This window comes from Orbicella faveolata, unplaced genomic scaffold (assembly GCF_042242905.1).
Source record: "Orbicella faveolata isolate gen_17 unplaced genomic scaffold, um_ofav_v1 contig_14, whole genome shotgun sequence".
In the NCBI taxonomy this organism is placed as follows: domain Eukaryota; kingdom Metazoa; phylum Cnidaria; class Anthozoa; order Scleractinia; family Merulinidae; genus Orbicella; species Orbicella faveolata.
Window position 1 is genome coordinate 8,528,714 of NW_028301541.1, and position 20,524 is coordinate 8,549,237.

General features: G+C 38.9%; 1 protein-coding gene across 1 annotated transcript; it reads left to right on the forward strand.

Annotated features, from left to right (window-relative positions):
- The first annotated feature begins 7 nt into the window (after nt 1-7).
- On the forward strand, nt 8-13,203 carry LOC110045381 (asparagine synthetase domain-containing protein 1-like). Its single transcript, XM_020750988.2, has 12 exons — nt 8-153; nt 409-621; nt 1,455-1,589; nt 2,386-2,526; nt 3,779-4,788; nt 6,153-6,378; nt 6,649-6,683; nt 7,166-7,346; nt 7,796-7,863; nt 8,314-8,397; nt 9,004-9,094; nt 12,985-13,203. The coding sequence occupies exons 1-12, from the start codon at nt 94-96 to the stop codon at nt 13,165-13,167; spliced, it is 2,427 nt and encodes an 808-aa protein (XP_020606647.2). The 5' UTR covers nt 8-93; the 3' UTR covers nt 13,168-13,203.
- The last annotated feature ends 7,321 nt before the right edge of the window (nt 13,204-20,524 follow it).

Here is a 20,524-nt window from a genome sequence, read left to right on the forward strand (position 1 = left end):
GGGCGCAAATATGATTTTCAAAATGGCGGACTAAGCGTGAGCGTAAAACGGAAAGGCGAGAAACTTATTTTGAGGCATAGACTTATTTATGCCATGTGTGGTATTTGTTGCTTCCTTTTCGTGGACAGTGGGAATTCAAGTACTCATTATCAGGTTTGAATTTTGCTTATAATTTCGGTAAATTTAAGCTTAAGTTAAGTAATTAAAAAGCTCCTTAATATAGCGGAATTGAACCCATGATCGCTGGCGAGATCTCTCAGATACCAGTTGGGTGGTCTTACCGCTGAGCTATAGAGACACAAGGCGAACCAGGCTGTTTACTAGCCCTATTGCCATTATTTGATAATTGTATCAAAATAACCTATTGGGAACTGAACTCACATAACATTTTTATCAAATTAATCACAGACTATATCCGATTCTGTACTTCCTCATCTTCAAAGACGAGGTCCAGATCACATTGGGAAAAAGGATTTCTCCATAACAAATGATCACAGAAAGTTTTGCTTGAGTCTTGTTGGTACTGTACTTCATTTAAGAGGCAGCAAGACTCCCCAGCCTTTAGAAGATGAGTGTGGGAATATTCTGTTGTGGAATGGAGAAATATTTGGTGGTATAGAGGTACGTATGTTTGTTTGTGGAAGACAGAAATAAATTAGTTTTCAAGTAGGAAAATTCCATGTGAGTCAACAAAACTTCAAATTCATCAGCTTATTTCTTAGATGATGACTACAAATTGACCACAGATTGTCAAAATTCTGTTTACCAGGGGTTTCATTAATTAAGGGCTGGGCACCGGGCAAACTAACCGGCTGTGAAGATGATTTTGCCCGCCTGGTTTGACCATCTAGAGGAAAATTTTTCTCATAAATAATTTCAGTTCAAAGAGTTTTGCCCATCCATGAAACCCAGTTGCCCTCCTGTTGAAAAGTTAATGAATCCCCTGCTTTGTTCATACTACATGTATCATTACATCCACAGCTTGTGCTAGTTCTATTTTTCTATCAAGTTATAGAGATAGAGCTTTCCGCTCACTCTGTCTTACACGGTGTTTTATAAGTTATTATAATATAGATAGGACCATGTGTATGCTCTGATTGGTCAAAAACCCATGTTTTATCATAGTATAAAACATAGAAAAAGCGTGTTTTATTGTTTTTGCCACATAACCTCTATATCATAAAGCAAATGAAGAAGCCTAAGCCATGTATTACACTGTAATAAAACACCCCAGACATTTGAGAACACTCAAGAATGTAGAAAACACTCGCAGGCGACTCGTGTTTTCTACATTTCCCTCATGTTCTCAAATGCTAGTAGTGTTTTATCACAGTGTAATAAACGACCTAGGCTACTTTATTTGTTAAATGTTATAATGCATCCTTTCCAAAAGTCAAATGGAAAACCAACAAAAAGGTTGTAATTATTCTGTTGATGTAAATGTCACTCTGCAGGTGAAGGAGAATGAAAATGATTCTTTGATTTTGCTGAATAATTTGTCGAATCCTCTCTCAGAAGTGACACCTTCTCAACACATCATTTCAACAATGGCTAAGGTTCAAGGTCCTTGGGCATTTGTGTTTTGGCAGGTACTGGTAAAACAAACTCTATTACTTGACTATTGAAACTGTAGACAGTTGAATGAACATGTAGGGTACAGTTAGTGGCAATTAGAACTTGACAGTAAAGGTTTGTTCGAGAAATGGTGATTATTTTGCAGCTTTAACTGTGACGTTGTGTAAAATTGCTGTACAAATGTACAGTTCTTAATGATTATGTACAGTGGTCTTAAGGCTGCAAAACAACGGTAGAACAATGTGTTAACTTTTTTGTAAACATTTGCACACAGTGAGTACAATCGGTGACCCTCTATATACTTCATGGGGAATTTTGAAGTATACATGAGTACAGATGGTGCAGTGGGAGACCACACACCTCCCATGAATGTAGCCTGGGTTTGATCCCAGCCTAGTGACATGTGTTCAGAGTTGAGTTTGCTGTTTGTTCTTTTCCCTGCTCTGACGTTTTTTTTGCTGGGTACTCTTGTTTTTCTCGCTCCACAAAAAAAAAAAAAACCTTTTCAAGCCTCCATTTTCGACCTGAAAAGAGGGCCCACATGAAAACCAGCCAAGGCTGATGTGGTTTTGTCTCCTCTCATGCAATTTAATTTTGATTGTTCTTTTATTTGCAAATAAGAAAGAAATTATATTCATATATTAATGGTCTTTAAGCTACATGTAGGCAGCATAACAAAAAAATGGTAAAAAATGGTTCTTGAGTATTAATGGTACTGTACCTATAGCTTATGATCAAACAATATTAATTTTAGGTCTGTCCAATCTTGATAAGGTTTTACCTCGTTTGTTATACAAATGCTTTTGATAGGTGAGTGAACAGAAACTGTGGTTTGGCAGAGATTATTTTGGACGTCGAAGCTTGTTGTGGCATGTTCCCACAAATCCAGGTGACGTTCTTGCTGTAACTTCTGTGACTGAGAGAAACTCTCCTGCCACTGATACAAATCTGGTGAGCAAGTTGTAATATTGTTAAGTACTAAATTGTAGTAACGTTCTACTTGTACCTTTTAAATTTTAAGAAATGATATACTCGTTTTTCTGCAATACGTCCTTCTGAGCATGCGCAGACTATTCGTTTCGTATTCTCAGCCAAACAGACTTTGGGCGTTGAATGGATTTTATTACCTAGCTCCACTTTGTAAGTAGGGCCTAGTACCCAGGGAGGCGTGGTGGCCTCATGGTTAGTGCGCTCATCTCCAGCTCGAGCGGTCCGGGTTTGAGCCCTGGCCGGGGACATTGTGTTGTGTTCTTGAGCAACACATTTTACTCTCACAGTGCCTCTCTCCACCCAGATGTATATATGGGTACCAGCGAATTTAATGCTGGAGGTAACCATCTGTAGCATCCCATCCAGGCACGTGTAGAAATACTCCTAGTCGCTTCACGCTGCAGAAACTGGGATAAGCTCCGGCCTGATGGGCCACTTGGCTCGTATGCAGACTTTACCTTATACATACCACTTTGTAAAGTACAAAATAAATGAGCAAAGCAAAGCAAAACACAATTATACTAAATTGGAAAATGTTTTCGCTGTAAGAAAGTACATTAACGTAACATTTAAAATAATTCTTCTGACCGCTTTCATAGATACCAATCGCGGTTCAAAATCTGGATTTCTAGAAAGCAAAACGGTGGATAATAATTAGATATAATTAATCTATTTTGAAAAGTTGTACTTTTGCATCCGTTATTCGTATTTTGAGATACGACAGTATGGCAAGACTCAGGAAGATATACGACGAACTGATACTACACTCTAAATTGTCCATTGAGTTTGTCTTCCTTGCGTGCGCTCCAACTGTCCCGCTTCGTAAATTTGATTGGCTAAACCAATGAAAAGAGCGCTAGTGCCAGTCCCATTGACCAGTGCATAGGGAGCAATATATTTCAAGCAACGCTATGTTTTTCCTTCCAGAATAGAAGAATAGGAGATTTTTTATGTAGCTGGGCGTTACGTTTTTTCTATTTAGCCATACCATCTATAGACTCTGTTCTTCCAATTTGAAGATATCCTCCATGTTGCAAAAAAAATAATGACTGAATACAACGGAGTTTGCTGTTGAATTCAATACGTTTTAATTAACTTCGATCTGTTTTTCCGTCTACCTGGTACAGTCTTCTAGTTTGTCGTTTACGGTCGAACAACTCACGTCAGTAAAGTCGTTGAAAGAATGAATTGTCTTTTTTATGTTTTGTTGTAGCATTTTGAAGAAGTTCCAGCCGATGGCTTGTACTGCGTTGAGTTTGGGACTCATACAACTGATCAAGTTTGTGATCAACCTTTCAGGATCAATAAATTCGAGTGGAAGATCTCCAACGAAGAGTTGGAAAACTCCACGTTGTTTCTGCCCTGCCCTGTGATGCCATTTAACAAACAAATGCCTACAGAACGAGATGTTCAAGTTATTGAAGAGAACAGGCGGCTTCTTGGCCTGCTAGCGAATGCATGCGATGAAAATGCCATAAAATTGGAAGAAAAGTCCTCCAAAGAAGGCAAAAAGTCGATCGGAAGTGAAAACACCGTGGGACCAGGTAGTGAAAAGCGTACTGTGGAAAATGGTATGTCAAATCTTGATACTGTTGAAAATGAAAATGTAATTGAGGCAAGTATTTCAGGACGCGACGGCGCAAATCTTAATTGTGATCCAAATCTCACCAAGCATGGAACAAGTCTTGAAGATTACATCTGTGGTTTGAATGTAAACGCAAAATGTTCTTCACCGAATCCAACGCCAGGAGTCCACACTAACGATAATTTTGAAGCAAGTCTTTCGAAAAGTCCGTCTTGTGACTCAAATAAATGTACTTCTCCGATGCGTAGGGTCGATTCGGTGCTCTATCAAGATTCTTGTCTGAAAACATCATGCAACGAATTAACAATGACTGCCGAACCTCATGAAGATACAAATATCTCCTCAACTGGGACGATCGCAGAAGGGTGCTCTCAATGCGATTTGCTTAGAAGTATGTGGAACTCATCTTATGAAGAATCAAGAGACAAGTTTATTGCAGTTCTTGGTAATGCAGTTCGGAAAAGAGTTTGGAATCTGCCAAGAACTAACAGCGATTCAGTTACTTCTAATTTTTCCTCGGGAATTACTTCCGAAGCGAATAGTTTTATATCTTCAGGAGTACAGCATAAGGATGCTCGAGTTGGTATTTTATTCTCAGGTGGCATTGATTCTATGATGATAGCGGCTTTGGCGGACAAGTAAGTTAATTGTGTGTACTTTGTTGCAGTTAAATTTTTCTAAGTTTTGTTATGAATGAACGAACGGACGAACAGGAACTTAGAAACGTACGTATGTACGAACAAACAAACGAGGGAACAAACGAAGGAACGAAGCTAAGAAAGGAACAAACGAAGGAACAAACGAAGGAACGAACGAACGTGCGAACGAAAGAACGTACGATTAACAAACGAAGGAACGTACGTACGAAAGAATGAACGAATAAACAAACGAAGGAACGAACAAACGTACGAACGAACAAACGAGAGAAAGGAGGAACGTATTTGCGAACAAAGGAAACCTGAACGTGCGAAGGAACGAAGGAACGAAAGAACGAACATACAAGTGAAGAAGTAAAACATAAAGGGATAGGGTGTCTGGAAAACTCGAATAGCGAATAACGAATAGTCGCGAATAGCGAATAGCGAATGGTACGAATAGTGCGAATAGTGGCGAACAGTCTGACGAACAGTTTGACGAACAAACGAACTAACAAACGGACGGACGAACGAACGAACAAACGAACGAACGAGCGAACGAACAAAGGAACAAACGAACAAACGAACAAACGAACAGACGAACAGACGAACAGACGAACAGACAAACAGACGAACAGACGAACAAATGAATTTAAGGTGGCTCAAAACAGTTTCCAGCCGTTAGATTTTGATGGGTCGTTTACAACCACTCTTTATCACTTGATGCAACAATCATAGTATCAAAAAACTGCCCAATCCTTGGTAAACAGGTTGTTATCATTTTCGTGATGCAATAGGTTACCATAGCAACAGTATGACCTGCAAGAAACACCCTTAATTACAGCTTTAGGGGCTTATAATTTAAAAACGGCACGGTGAAATTTTTTTATATTATCAAAGTTTAATAAACATAAGATGCAACTTTTGGCAAAGTTTTAAAAAATTCTGTACATAGGGTTCAGAGCCACCTTAAAGTTTTGAAATGTACAGAATTTTTTAAAACTTTGCCAAAAGTTGCGTCTTATGTTTATTAAAATTTGATAATATAAAAAAATTTCACCGTGCCGTTTTTAAATTATAAGCCCCTAAAGCTGTAATTAAGGGTGTTTTTAGCAGGTCATACTGTTGCTATGGTAACCTATTGCGTCACGAAAATGATAACAACGTGTTCACCAATGATTGGGCAGTTTTCTGATAACATGATTGTAGCATCAAGTGTGAAAGAGTGGTTGTAACGACCCTTCAAAATCTAAGTGCTAGAAACTGTTTTGAGCCATCTTAAGGGCGAACGAACGAAAAAGTGTGATCGACTGTAGGACTCTAACTTAGCTGGGCTTATGATGTTGTTGTAACCATGCACATTTTAGATTTGTACCTACGGAAGAAGCCATAGATCTCATAAATGTCGCATTTGAGCAAAAAACCCCATCTAGCCATCGTCAAAGCAAGAATACAAAGAAAGGAAAGACGAGAAAGAATGTAACACCAACAAAACCCGCAAGAAACTTCCGTGTTCCGGACAGAATAACAGGAATATCAGGCTTGGAGGAATTACAGTGCATTAACCCGTTACGACAATGGAATTTTATTGAGGTAATGGTCTAGGAGTGTTTTCACATGACGTCACGGCAGCCATATTAGTGTCCCAAAACAATGAATCGGCGGCCATGTTGTTGTACCAAACCAATCCTGTGGGAGTTGAACTCTTTTCTTATCTAAACACTTTCATTTGCCAGTAACTTTGCATGGCTGCTGGCCCCGTGAGTGAAAACGCGCTATAGGTTAATTAGTTTCTTTTGTTACTCAAAATACATTTACCTACAGTACAGCTCTTTTTATATCCTCCGTGTTCCTTACTTTAAGGTTGATGTGACCCTGGAAGAGCTTCAGGAAATGAGGTATGAATTGTATCGATGGCTAGTCTCGGCTCCAGTTAAGTTACTGGGAAAGTCCTAAGCTGTGAAGATCAGCTATAGACCCTATTCATAAATGGCTGCCAGTTAAAAATTCTTTTGTACGTATTAAAATTAGCCCAGTTAACCTCGTGTTTGAGTTGACAATTCAAAAGAATTTTTAATCTCAAACGAGGTTAGTTGGGCTAATTTAAATGCATACAAAAGAATTTTAAATTGGCAGCCATTTATGAAAAGGGTCTATTGAATCGCTCAATCGTTACCTACCCTACAGACGGCTTCAGAACTCGACGAGTGAGTACCTTCTTAGAACTCTCTTTGATTTTAATCTTTTCAATCAAGAATGAGTATGAACCGGTCCCGGTTGTAAGGTGAAAAACACTTCTACACCACCATATACAGAAGGAATAATCTACTTGCTGCTTGCTACTTGGTCCTTAAGTGCTTCTCTTTTCCATTGGTCCCAGGTCTCGCCATATCAGTCACTTGGTGTCCCCCCTGAACACCGTTTTAGATGACAGTATTGGCTGTGCTTTATGGTTTGCTGCCCGGGGGATAGGACGTCTACGCTCCTTCTCCGTTAGCAGTAGTCTGAGCAAAAATAGCGAAGGAGATACTGAAGAGAAGAAATACACGAGTAAAGCGAAGGTAAAATACTGGAGTTCTTTGTCGCTTGAAAATGAAAATGTGGAGTGGGACTTGGGAACGTAAGCTTTTCACTCACCCAATGCCCTCATGTAAACTTTCGCCTAATGACGTCAAACGCCTTTGAATTAGTTGACGTCACGTCATTTGAACTATCACCCAATGACGTCACAAGCAAAAGTCGCACATTGACGTCACGTGACATTAAAGCCATAATGACGTCACGTGAAACAATCATGATCGCTTGATAACGTCCCTAAAGAACTCAAGCACCAGAAACTCATACGATATTGTCACGTGAAATAATGCACAGAGGGGAGTCTCGGTGGAGAGAAAATACTCGCCTCAGTCTCGTTTCCTTTGTACCTTCTCAGAGTTGTCTCATAATGACACAAGGACTTTTCACTCTCCTTCAAGCTGGTTAACTCTATGATTCCCTTTTCCTCTAACAGGTTTTACTGGTTGGCATGGGAGCGGACGAGCAGTTAGGAGGATATGCCAGGCACCGAACTTGCTTCGAGTAATTGAGTTTTTTTTGCTGTGTTTTTAGTTTTTGCCGTTCCCAAATTCACAATTAGCCAATCAGAAGCCGTGTCTACTGTCCTGATATCTTGCGATATCAAGTCACTGACCTCATATGGCTAGGATGTCATGGTCACTTGGCCAAATTTGGGTACAGTGAATACCTAATCGTACCCTTGGTCTCACCATGAGTATTTTGGTGAATACGAACTATGGCTCGACCAAACTCGCCTGATATGCCGCAGAAGCGTACCTTTAAAGTACGATTAGGTATAAAAATCAGCTATTTTGTACATCGCGGTGTGTGTGTGTGTGTGTGTGTGTGTGTGTGTGTGTGTGTGTGTGACTTAGCCCTTCTGTGGACATTACCTCTTCCTTCAGATATGCGAGATGACAAGGGAAAAGAAAATTTCCAGCTTATAATACTTGATTATCGATATTTTTTCAGTAATGAAGGTTGGTCAGGTTTAATGGACGAGATAGACATGGAAGTGAAGCGAATATCTAAACGGAATCTTGGCCGAGATGACAGGTATGCTCTCTTTTTGTTCATTCATGTGTACTGCAAGTTGAGCATAGTCAAGGTTGAGCAAAATATCGTGATTTGTCATTGGCGAGCAGATAATTCATCTGCGAGACACTGACAAATCATCTTATCATTCGATGCATTTTTTCTTCCTTTCCATTGGTCGAGAGTCCACCACGTGACCTGCCTAATAATTGCCTACAGATAATGGTCTACTCGTTTGTAATACCGTCTAAATGTGTCTTGTGCAAATAATATTCTACTCATGTGTAATTTTAACCATGATCTCTGGTGAAAAATGGCAGATTGCTCCCCTGAGCTGTCCTGAAGAAAGTGATTTTAATAAGAAAACAAACTTGGTGATCTAATGATAAAATAATTATTGTATTCGGTTATCGCGAAGTAACGTGATTTGTCAGTGTCTGCTCGCCATTTACAAATCATGATTTTTGCTTAAACTTTTCCAATAATTGTTGATTCTTCACCTCGACCAAAGTTACAGTACGACATATGCAAGAGAAGCCTTTTTAAATGAACCTCGGTATAGCGAAATCCCCGTTATAACGAACAACTCTGGTTCGTCATTTGATTGGCTATTTGATTGGTTTCCAGGTGTATATCAGATCACGGCCGAGAGGCGCGGTTTCCTTTCCTTGATGAAGAGGTTGTCTCGTTTTTAAACTCTCTCCCAGTATGGCTGAAGGTGAGTGACCTAATAAAATATAAAATCTAATATAAATATAATATGCCCCTTGATGGTTAATGTGCCGTTGCTCGACATCTTGCCATGTATTCAAATAGAGGAGACCCCCTTTCTCTCAGTCCCCCACCCCTCGTCTTTCCCTGTCGCAACTCGGTAAGAGACGAAATCCTTGAAATCCGTCGCTCTTGCTGACGGAAAATCGCGATAGGTGAACCAGTTTTCAAAATACACAAAATACACTGCCATCGAATGAGACAATTATCGTTGCTAGGTTTTCTAGAAGCCGACCTTCGAGTAGCGGCGCGCGCACACTACTTCACGTCATGCAATACGTCTATTACGTCATGTGCAAACTTGCCAGAGAATATAAAACAAGTGACCATGGCTAACGCTACTCGCAGAGCTTCTCTTCTGGTACAACTGATGATTTTTCACGTGAAGCTTAACATACTACAAAAAGCTGGTAAATGGATTCGAACCCATACCCAACGAAAAACTGAAGTCCAAAAACTGCTAAAGAAATCTTTCGTCAAAGATGATGACTTCTTTGACATCGGCACCGATGCAGTTGAAGAACAAACCACTGATTTTGACCGATACGATAAGAGTAAAGAGGATAATAGTTCTTACCTCTCAAAAGGACCTGTTGGGAAATCATTTTGTGGAAAGAAAAACAAACTGAAATTTAAGAGGAACGCGGTAACGCCAAGCGAAAGACATGCATGGAGTGAACACAGCGAAGGGAAAGGCAAAAAACGACACTCCCGCACCCTAAGGCTGTCTGGATCTCGATCAACGAAAGCTTCAAATATAAAAAGCGATTTCGATAAACCATATCACAAAAATGCAGATGTTCGAAAGCCAAACGACCTCGATCTTTCCCGTCATAGTGCCGTTTAAAATGATTGACAAAACGAAAAAAAAAAATCCTTGAGACATGGTGAGTGGCAGGTTCAAGTTCTGGAACGGAACAAGGTAGAAGAGTGACTGATCTTGAAAGTCCTACATTCTAATACATGTACAACAGACGGCGTGGAGTGATCTTGAATTCACGGCAAGGTGGCGAAGGCAGCTTTATGTATGCTATTAAATTAAAGCTACTTCTTGCTGTAGCTGGCAAACTTTACAGTCATTTCAAAGCTAACAATTCACATAATGGAGTTGAAAGCAAATGAAACAGGCAGCCAAGAAGGAAAAAAAAAACATTGAAGATATAGAGAAGAAACCGGAAAATGGACCAGAGAGGGCATCTTAGTTCGGAAGGAATTAATATTTAGCAGATGTTACATGGTCTAGGGGAAAGGCCAGGACAGAAATATATATTTTTCGGTCTTGAATGTCAAGGCACAAATCAGAAATCATACGACGGTTAAATCAAAGGTTTTAAAATACAGCTGGCTCTTATAATGATATGTTGTTTACAAGAACGAGTTCCGATTGCCAAAAAGCACATTTGTAACTCTTTGGCCAAAGAACACCCCAGCGTAAACCAAACGCGAAGGTACACAGTTGCGTCCTCCTACAGTATCTGATTCAATGAAATGTTCAACGAAGTTCTACTTAGTGTGCCACCTTGTTTAGTGCCATTAAATGTAATGATTTCACCCCAGTCGTAGCAAAATCAAGCTGATCATGGTCGAGTATTGCCTGAATTCAAACCGAAAAGGACTTAGTGCGAGTCTGTAAATTATGGGATTAGCAACTATTGATCCACATAGTCATAAAGTGCACACCAAACTTTACAAAATCGCCAAGTTTGGTGTAAATAGACCCAATAGTAAGCAAGATACAGCCATTTGAAAACGTCAAGTCGGGATGACCAAACATTTCTTTGTTAATTTTGACGTTTTTAAATGGCTGTATCTCAGTGAAAACTAGCCTGATTAACACCAAACTTGGGGATTTCGTGAATCTCGGTGTGCTCTTTCTGACTATGTGGATCAACAGCTGCTTATCCCATAATTTACAGACTCGTACCTTATCCTTTTCGGCCTCAAATCAGGCAATAGGTTAATGGTTTCAGTGTCCCAGCGGCAGCCCCCCACCCCACCCCACCCCCCCCCCCCCTCGCACCCAAAGATTCACAGAGTACACCGAGGCCTCTTTCCAGTTAGGTGTATAAACAGATAGCGGCGAATTAACTTCGTCACGGTTTGCGCATCTTGAAAAGTTTAGCCTAAGTGTTTCAAATTCGTCGTGTGTAATCCGTGTCAATCTTCTCCATCCTTAAGCATACTCGTTTCTTTATGGTTTATTATTATCTCTCTGATGTTTTTCTATCTTAGTGAACTATTATTTTCAGGTTTCCCTACGTGGCCAAAATAACTCAAAATGCCGTGACTGAGCTCCTTTAAAGGCTAGGGTTGACCCTGCATTGGAATAGTCACCTCATGCCCCCAAACCGGAGATAAATCTGGCCTGATGTCTCACTTGACTCGAACACAAATTTACCTTTCATATTTGTCAAAGCGTTGTTGCTATGGATTTATATCAAGACCTCGAGAAGTTCAAGAACATATCAAACAGCAAGGGTTACGACATCTTAGAAAACTTGCACTGGTTACTCCTTCCCCCATGTCAGCTTTGCAAAATGCCGTCTTATTGCAACAAGATACAAGGGAACTTGAGTTTAAAACACTGTGACTGTACGGAGAGGAAGTGAAGGCAATTTGTACTTATATCGACGGAGGCCTCAGGTCGTAGCATATCCAACAATACTGGTCTGAATTTGAATAAATTAACGTTAAGTCAGCGTTCGACAGGCCGGCGCTTGTCTCCAGTTTTCAGTGGCATGAAGCGACTAGGAGTATTTTTACTCCCCCCTGGATGGGTTGCTAGTTCCCACCCAACACTACATTTAACATTACTCATGTGAGAGTATGGTGTTTTAACCACAAACACAACGCAGTGACCCCGGACACGACTTGAGCTCTGAGCCCTGAATCTGTAGTGCACTAACCACTTGGCAACCGCGCCTTCCCCCAATAGCGTTTCACAAATGATAGAAGCCAATAGGCCATTCCCGAGTTGCCTTTTGCCTCTGTTTCAAAACGAGTCTTTTCGCGAAACCAATTATACGAAAATTTGTACCGCCTTCAGGTTCATTTTCACGCAAATCTAACTCATTTTCCTACGAAAGGTTTTGCGCGACTCGTTTTGAAACAGAGGCACAAGGTAACTCGGAAATGGCCTTTTGTGACGTTGAGATGACCAAGACTTGGGTAAAGATGTGGCTAAATTATTAGGCTTAGATTCCTTAGAAATGTCAGACTCACTGTGATGTGGAATGCCTTTGAGCAAAACAATTGTCATTTGTACTCTTACATGTTTGTACCATAGTTCAAAAGGACATTCCAATTCACATTTTATTTATTTTATCCTGATTACATTTCTTTATTTAAATTATTATATGGCTGTGTCTCACAAGGACTGGGAACTACCGAATTCACGAATTTGATTGGCTGAAATCGATATTGAAAGCGATTAAGTTTTATCTAGACCGGTAATGTTTTGCGGTGAAAAAAGTTGACTTTTTTCTTCTAACAATATTTTTGTATTGAAGTGCCAAAAAGCCTGATGAGAAAAAAAGTATAGAGGACGAGCAAACTTTGGCAGAATTAAGCCCAGCTCATCGCCGTGCGCAAGCAAAATGCCAGTTAACTACAAACCAGTCACATTAAACGAATTAAACTCTACTTGTTTGTCATATAACCATGTTGTTAACCGATCTCAGTCGGTCTGTAAGGGAGAATCATGACCTCGGTCGTTTGTACAGACCTCACTGCGTTCGGTCTGTACTCACGACCTCGGTCAAGATTCTCCCATAACAAACCTCTTGCTCGGTTAATAAGAGCTAAATATTGACCAATACAAACACCTTGAATTTACAGACAGACCCAGGACTTCCGCGAGGGATTGGGGAGAAACAGTTGCTGCGCCAAGCGGCGCGGTTGCTTGGCTTAACGTCATCAGCGCAGCTACCCAAACGAGCAATCCAGTTTGGATCTCGCATTGCCAAACTGGAGAGTACTGGAGAGAAAGGCTCTGAGACTTGTTCAAGGCTTGAATTCTAAATGGTCTGTCCAATAAACGTATTTATTAGTACTGCATTTCAGTGCTTGTATGACTTATAATTATTTTTAGAGCCTTTATCTGGCTAATCTACCTGACAACATCGTGACAACCAGTCGTCAAATCCAAGACAGAAATTTGCCCAACGATAAAGAGATATTAGAACCCGTGTCATGCGTGTGATCTCGAAATAGTTTCTGGCTTCCCTTTGCCCCTCATGAAGCGTAGGGCTTGTACCATAGCTTGTACCATAGCTTGCAATCAGTTTGGCCTCATCCTATGTCTTTCTGATGCTCTTCAACATCGTTTTACCAAGCTGCCATGTTAAATTACACTGCCCCTGCAGTTGAGAGGCGCTTGACAACCAAGCATCCTATGGCAGCCGCAGTCAGTCGCAAACCGATATTTAAGATCATTGTTTTCTTCTGGGGATTTGTGTCCCATGGGTGAAGTTTTCCATTCATTGGTTGGTCATGTTGAGACACGCAAACATTGAGAATGACGACCAGATGACCTGTTCATATGTCGTTTGCGTTTGTGTTATCTTTAATCTCGAACTGCGAGTTTCGCTGCTTCCTACGTCACAACCCACGGCGATCTACAAAGCTTTTTCGAAAACTTAGAGCAGCTGAACGAATCAAAGATGAGACAGAAAGTGCTTCAAACAAAGAAGAACTTAATCAATTTGTGGATGGAAACGGTTAATCAACGAAGTTAGGCACTCCAGCAGGGCCGTAGGTAGCATGAGCCAAGACGAGGCAATTGCCTCGTCTTGATTTTGGCCTTTTGTTTTTTTTGTTTTTTTTTCAAAGGAATGTTCAATTGAGAAAAAATTGGATTGGTTACGATAAAACCAGCTAATATAAGGATGAATTAAGGGGAAAAACATTTTAATGAGGTTAATTCGTTTCATGTGAACTGTGATTAGCGGTTTTTCAAATGACTTAAGGTTACAGAGGGGCCATTAAGGAGACGTATGGTGACATAACCGTGACGGATCCGTGACATCAAAGGTCACCTTTATTTCCCGTGTCTTACGTGCGATGCTAAGAGCCGGTGTGGGAGCTTTCTTATATAACTGTCGTAAAGGAACAAAAGGTCGTTTGCTGGCAATCAATTTATTGCAAACACTATAGCGTACATTCATAAACCAACGGAGATTGCCAGCAGCTTTGTGTTAAAGAGATGGGATGCTTCTAGCCACAGACGGATTGCGTTAGCTTTCAGTAAAGAATAAACGACGGGCAAAAAATCTTTCACTTTTCTAACTGTTAAGGGAGAAGTTTACTACTCTTAATCGTGAAAGTTAGTGACTTCTTAGTCCTACAAGAATAAGAGATGGCAATATTATGACATGGCTGTCTCAAAGTTGAAGAAGAGTGTATCGAAACAGATAATTGATAAGTGAGCGTGATTCTGAATATTATCTAAGAACTAACTTCAAAAAAGTGTTACTTAAGACCTCTCCTAATTATCAACAGTATGAAATCCATAAACGCTGGCTACTCTCTTGGATTCACTTTATTGTTATAATACGTCTTACAACATTTGAATGCTTTAAAATGCAGATGGTCATTGACTTGGTTCCAGTATCGCTCAGCAATAAAAAAGTGAACTTCTACACTTACCCAAGATTGACTTTTGTGAAGAATAATGCCACGGGAAATGCTTAAAAGAGCATTTCTGAGCCTCTAGATTTCAAAATTTTCTGGGGGGGAAAGGGGGGCATGCCCCCAGGCCCCCCAAGCGGCTCGCGCCATCGGCGCTAGAAACTTGCCTCGTCTTGTTCTGAAGTCTGGCTATGGCCCTGTCCAGGGTGGTTTTTAGAGGGCATTTTAATTCTGAATCGATCCAATGAGCATTATAACTGGTCTCGTCCCGTGGACTATCCTTAGTTGTAAAATGTATTTAACAAATAGATTCCATGTTGCCGTGCGTCTGTTCAGTAATAGATTACAGATGACGTCAAAATGTGATAACAAAAAAAGTGGCACGCGAGGCGATAGCCGAGCGTGTCGCTGATGTTCTTACTACATTTTGACGTCCTCTGTGATCTATTACCGAACAGACGCACGGCAACATGGAATCTATTTGTTTTATAGAATAAAGAAACAAAAAAAGAATACTAATGACTTCATCTATGGATCTATCGTCCAGTAGATTATAAGTAAGAACCAATCAAAATGCGAGAATAATTTGACTTAATGTAATTATATAATTACTGTACTGGTAGCTAGTTCATGAAGTAGTTCTTTTTATCCTAAAGTGGGGTGTCCACACAGTAAACATTGTATCTAAACTAGTTTTCCTCCCTCTTCTCCTTTATATCTTTTTTCTCATCTGTTTGAAACCACAAAACTGTAAATTATTATTTGATTTTTGTCATAAATACTATTTATCATACTTTATGCGCAATTTAAATTGTTAATTATCTCTTAACTTATTTCTGTGAGTTGAATAAAATTGTCTTGACGCGACTGTTTCACCAAGAAAACTGGTGGTGAGAATAAAGAACTCCATCAATTAAGAGATGTCTTGATGTATTGTCAAATTCTCAAAAGCAACCGTAAAAGAAAGACATGACGCTCAGCTGAGAGAATCTATATTTTGAACTCGACTCTGAAAGAATTTTCGTGAACACTACTTTATCGTTTTGCAGACTTTTTTTTGTAGAAACCAAGCCCCGTGCACACTACGCCGGAGGAATTTGAAAACGGAGGCTTTACTGTGACAACGCATCAAATGTTTTCCGTCCACACTACGCCGGAGGAATTTAAACACCGGTCATTTTGGATTTGCCTCTGAGGAAAACTCGGTCAAGGAAATCCCGTGATTGTCCTGATGCGATCGTTTTCGAAAAGCTTCGTTTTCAAAATCTTTTCCGTCCACACGACAACAAAACGACGGCGTTTTCAAATTCCTCTGGTTTGAAAACTGTTTTCGAAAACCTCCGTTTTTGTGACGGATTAGTGTGGACGGTAGGCCTAACCGTAGAAATAAAGCTGCGTTTTCAAATTTCTCCGGTTTGAAGAGCGTTTTCGTGCCGGATTAGTGTGGACGGTAGGCCTAACCTTAGAAATGAAGCTGCGTTTTCAAATTCCTCCGTCGTAATGTGGACGCTGGTTCGGAACTATTTTTGTTGTCGATATCATATCAGATCATGCTGTTTTCGTAATTTATTTTTCTGCCCTTAGTGGTAGATATCCAAATATTCTCATCATTAATATTGATAACAGTATAAGTTAAACTACCTGCTTAACAAATTAAACAGACCTGTCAAAAAGTGCGGAGTTTTTTGACAGTTTGACTCAATTATGCACAAAGCAGGATTTTTAAAGCAAATTCGAGACGAAGCAATTACAACAGACTTTTCCAAGTAAGCGACAATGTTTTAATTTACTGTATTTATGTAAAGACAGTGTCTAATTATAAGATTTGCTTGTTGATTGTTAGGGCGATACCAAAACAACGCAAAAATTTCGATTTTTTTCCCGATTTGAACAAGTTTAATAACGCTCTTACTTTTAAATTCTTAGACGCTCGTTGATTTAGGCCCAAAGAAGGCAGACTCTGGGAAAATTTCTCTAAGAATTAGATCTTTTGTATACAACTTTTGATTCGCATGAAAATAGTCCAAATAGCGTTTAAATCTTATAGAGATAAAGTAAGCTATTCAATAAGCAATTTCAATGTACTGTTTTTCAGTACCGAATGATATAACGTTATTTTATCGAATTTTACCAATACAAATTGTGTTGTAGAAAATTATATCTTCATAAACTTGTTGGTAAAAAGTAGCCCCAGCCATGAATTATTAATTGACAGCCCGCTGAAAATGTTGGAAATAAACCCTCAGAAATTCAACAACGGTGAAGAAAAATTGAGTAAATTAGAGTCGTAAAACGATATCGTCTATATGGTAGGAAAGTACTGTACGGCATGGCTCCGTCGTAACGTTTTTTAGTGGACTTCGATGATAGATGTCTAACTGTTTCGGCATTTGTTGAACTAAATGCTAAAAACTGCAGTTAGAGCGGGTTAATAATTCTTTTACCAGGTGACAAAGGAGTGATTTTTTTCAATTATTATAACAACTCCCAAAATAAAACCCAAAAATGAAAACAAGGTGCTTTACCTAATACCTAACTTATGATATAGTAACGTTACGGGTGTGAAGGAAGCTGAAATGATATAGGGTAATATTCTTGAGGTAATCCTTATTTCCTCGGTTAACTTACATGTTAGGTTAAATTTGGGGAGAAAACAATATCGGAGAAGTGTTTTGTTGAGCATTTTGTATTAAAGTAAACCGAACTACTTATACTTTTTGCATCTCGACCAATACAGTTGCGAAAAGCGACTGTGAAAGTGATAACTTTGCAAACTGGATAAGATAGATATTTTTTCGTTTTTTAAAGGATTAGTTAAATTGATGGGATATTTCGGACAACTTTTGTAGACTTTAGGTTTCTTTTTTACTCTGTTATCTAACAATTCAAAATTTTCCTCAATATTTACCAATAATACAAAAGAAAAGTTTAAAACTCTAGCCTCAATTTAGAATTTCAATGTCTTGTTTGTTTATTAGTTGTGGTAATCTTATTTTTAATGAAAGGAACGGGGCTTTTTCCTTTTTTTCTCAAGTGTATGGCTAATTTTGTTTACTTCATGTCTAATGTTGTTTAACTAACGCTGACAGATCTGTAGATATGGGATAACGAGCAAGCTTTTATAGGGTGTGGTTAGAATTGGTGAGAGTGTTTGATTTGTTATGAATATTTTGGCAGGTAATTTGCAAATGGTTCTTCAAAACTCATTGCTATTGACGAAGTGTATCTTGGCCTGGATTTTACTGAATCGCAGACGTTTGAATCCATTGTCTCAAGGGAGAAGAAAGAACCTTGTCCTTTCTTTCTTTGGTGTTACACTTCGTCTTGCGAGGACTAGTCTTAATGTTTTATCCCTTTGTGCAAAGCCCTTATTCCTTTGTTCAAAGCCCTTTGTCAGTTATGGCTTAATTTGCTTGTTTCTTTAAACAAATGCCTATTGCTAATTGTCCGGATAAGAAACTCGTTGTGGTAGTCTTACCGAATCTTTCTCCCTGTGAAAAATTTAGAATTAAAGTTCTCAACATGGCTTCCCAAACTGTAATCCCTCCTTTCAACAGCTGAACAATCTGTTTTTCTGTCTTACTTATATTCTTTGCAGTTTTCTATCCTTGTAGAACAATGTCCCGCCAAGGCTACCTGGATGGAATTCTTGAACAAAACAACGCTTCTCGAACCTCTATCTTCACTGCATTTAATGTTTAGAGCTTGTTTTATTGCTGCTATCCAAAGTTATTGTGCTGCAACTTACGAGCAGCAGAACAAATTTGGTGACAAAAGTAGTGTTCTGAGAAAGGTTATTGCAACGGCTAACACTAAAGCAGTGCGTCTTCGATCATGATGTGCATGGCAACAGGTAAAAAAATGTTCAGGCCTTGAGGCTATGGTTGTGAAAAGTAGGAACGTAGGGTCTTGGGTCGCAGTAGGACTGGCAAACAGGTTACACAAACGTTTGCCTAAGCATTAAGTTCTCTAGAAGACTAAGGTTCAGTTTCCAAGGAGTATATTGGAAACGCTGACCTTGCTCTTAGCCCAATTACGTACCAAAAATCACCAGCATTTACAGTAAAAACTCGCCTGTAAGAACTTAAGGGTTTCAGAACCTGCTGGTAGAAATTTGCCATTTTAATACCCAAAAATATGAGAACTTGTTTAGCCAAGTAAGGTCAAGCAAGTTCTTATATATACATGAGTTGTAGTTAAATTATGAGAAACATTTCAACCTAGGAGTGTGACTTTGAAATTGTAATTTTACATTTCAAGAATATACATAATGCAGTTTTGAATAAATACTGTATATTCAAGGACCAAAAGGTTTGAAACCCAAGTTTATTTATTTTTCTGGTAATCAACTCATATATTTCCTTCATAGAAATTAAGAACCTAATTAAGAACCTATTTAGCCTAAACTGCCGATAATTTCCACAAATTAAAAGAACCTATTTTGCCAGACTTTCAAAATGTAGGTTCTTACTCGCGGGTTCCTGCTGTATTGAATTCGCTATTTGCTGTGAAACATTAAACGATGTTTTCTCTGCCAAGGCTTAATAATTACACTTGCAGTCTTTATTGAAGTTTCTCTATATGTGTCACGCCTTCTTTTTAGATATTTCATTTCGCAGTTGCTATCCATTTCACTTATTAACCTTTGTGTTAATTTCAACCTACTTTCCTGCCGCTGGTAGGCGATTTCGCAATTTGCCATCATTAATATTGAGAAGAATGCGAGTTAAACTACCTGCCGAACGATTTAAACACTGATGTCAAAAAGTGCAGACCTTATGTCATTTCGACTTAACATAATTCAATTGCGTACAAGGGATTATTTTGGAGGAAAATAAAGACGAGTTTACGACACAAGCAACTTCATAAGTAGCAAAATTTAACACTAATTTTCGAGTGCAGAAATTATACCTATGGTCTAAGACTTATGTTGTTTGGATTGTTACGCAGAAATGGTCAGAAATATGACACGTAAAATTTCTTGCAAGTCTCCCTAAATCGACACATTTCGAAGATTCGAATCTATTTTAGTGTAGTTGAGGATATTCAAAGTTCCGAAGGAAAACAGTTTAATTTAGCGTCATGTTTATTTGTGTCAATAAACAAGACTGACTTGGTTGGAGTAACAAATTCTGCCAATTTTAAAAATTACATTTTTGAAAACCTTCTTACTAAATTGCACTTCACGGGGAAGCATTATGTCTTACGAGACTTGCTGTCAATTGGAAATGTACTTTAAGCACATTCCGAAAGTATTGAAATTGAGACCAGGTAAGTTAAAATTGAGAATGACAAATATATTATGTCTCGAGGCAAGAGTAGTAATTTTATAGCAAATTTTGCGGTTAGAATTGCCTCCGGGTTTAGAGAGTAATTGGAGAAGAACTTGCTAAAGTTAGTAACCTAAACGAAACACTTTAAAGGCAGCAACAACAGGCAAGAAAATCTTAATTCAAATTTGAGTTGGCAAACTTCTCAAGAGCAGACATATGGCAAATTAGATTACGAATCTCTAATATAATAATTTAAAGACAAGGAGATATGTTATCTTTCGAAGAAATACTTTATGGTCCAGCTTCTTCTATAGTCTTTTCATGGTATTTTTTACTATCGGGATTCAGACATTGTGCAGCAATTCCAAATTTTGTGAAGTATATATATTCTTTGTGAAGTATATACATTCTTCACTTTCAATTCCAAATTTTCTTAACACAATGAACCCATTTTCCAAGATGCTTGACAGCAAACA

Bases quoted from the DNA above. Each gene is read 5' to 3' on its own strand.
- LOC110045381 (XM_020750988.2), top strand. From the start codon at position 94: ATGTGTGGTATTTGTTGCTTCCTTTTCGTGGACAGTGGGAATTCAAGT. The intron at 154-408 runs GTTTGAATTTTG...AATTAATCACAG, and splicing joins ATTCAAGTACTCATTATCAG to ACTATATCCGATTCTGTACT. The intron at 2,527-3,778 runs GTGAGCAAGTTG...GTTTTGTTGTAG, and splicing joins CTGCCACTGATACAAATCTG to CATTTTGAAGAAGTTCCAGC.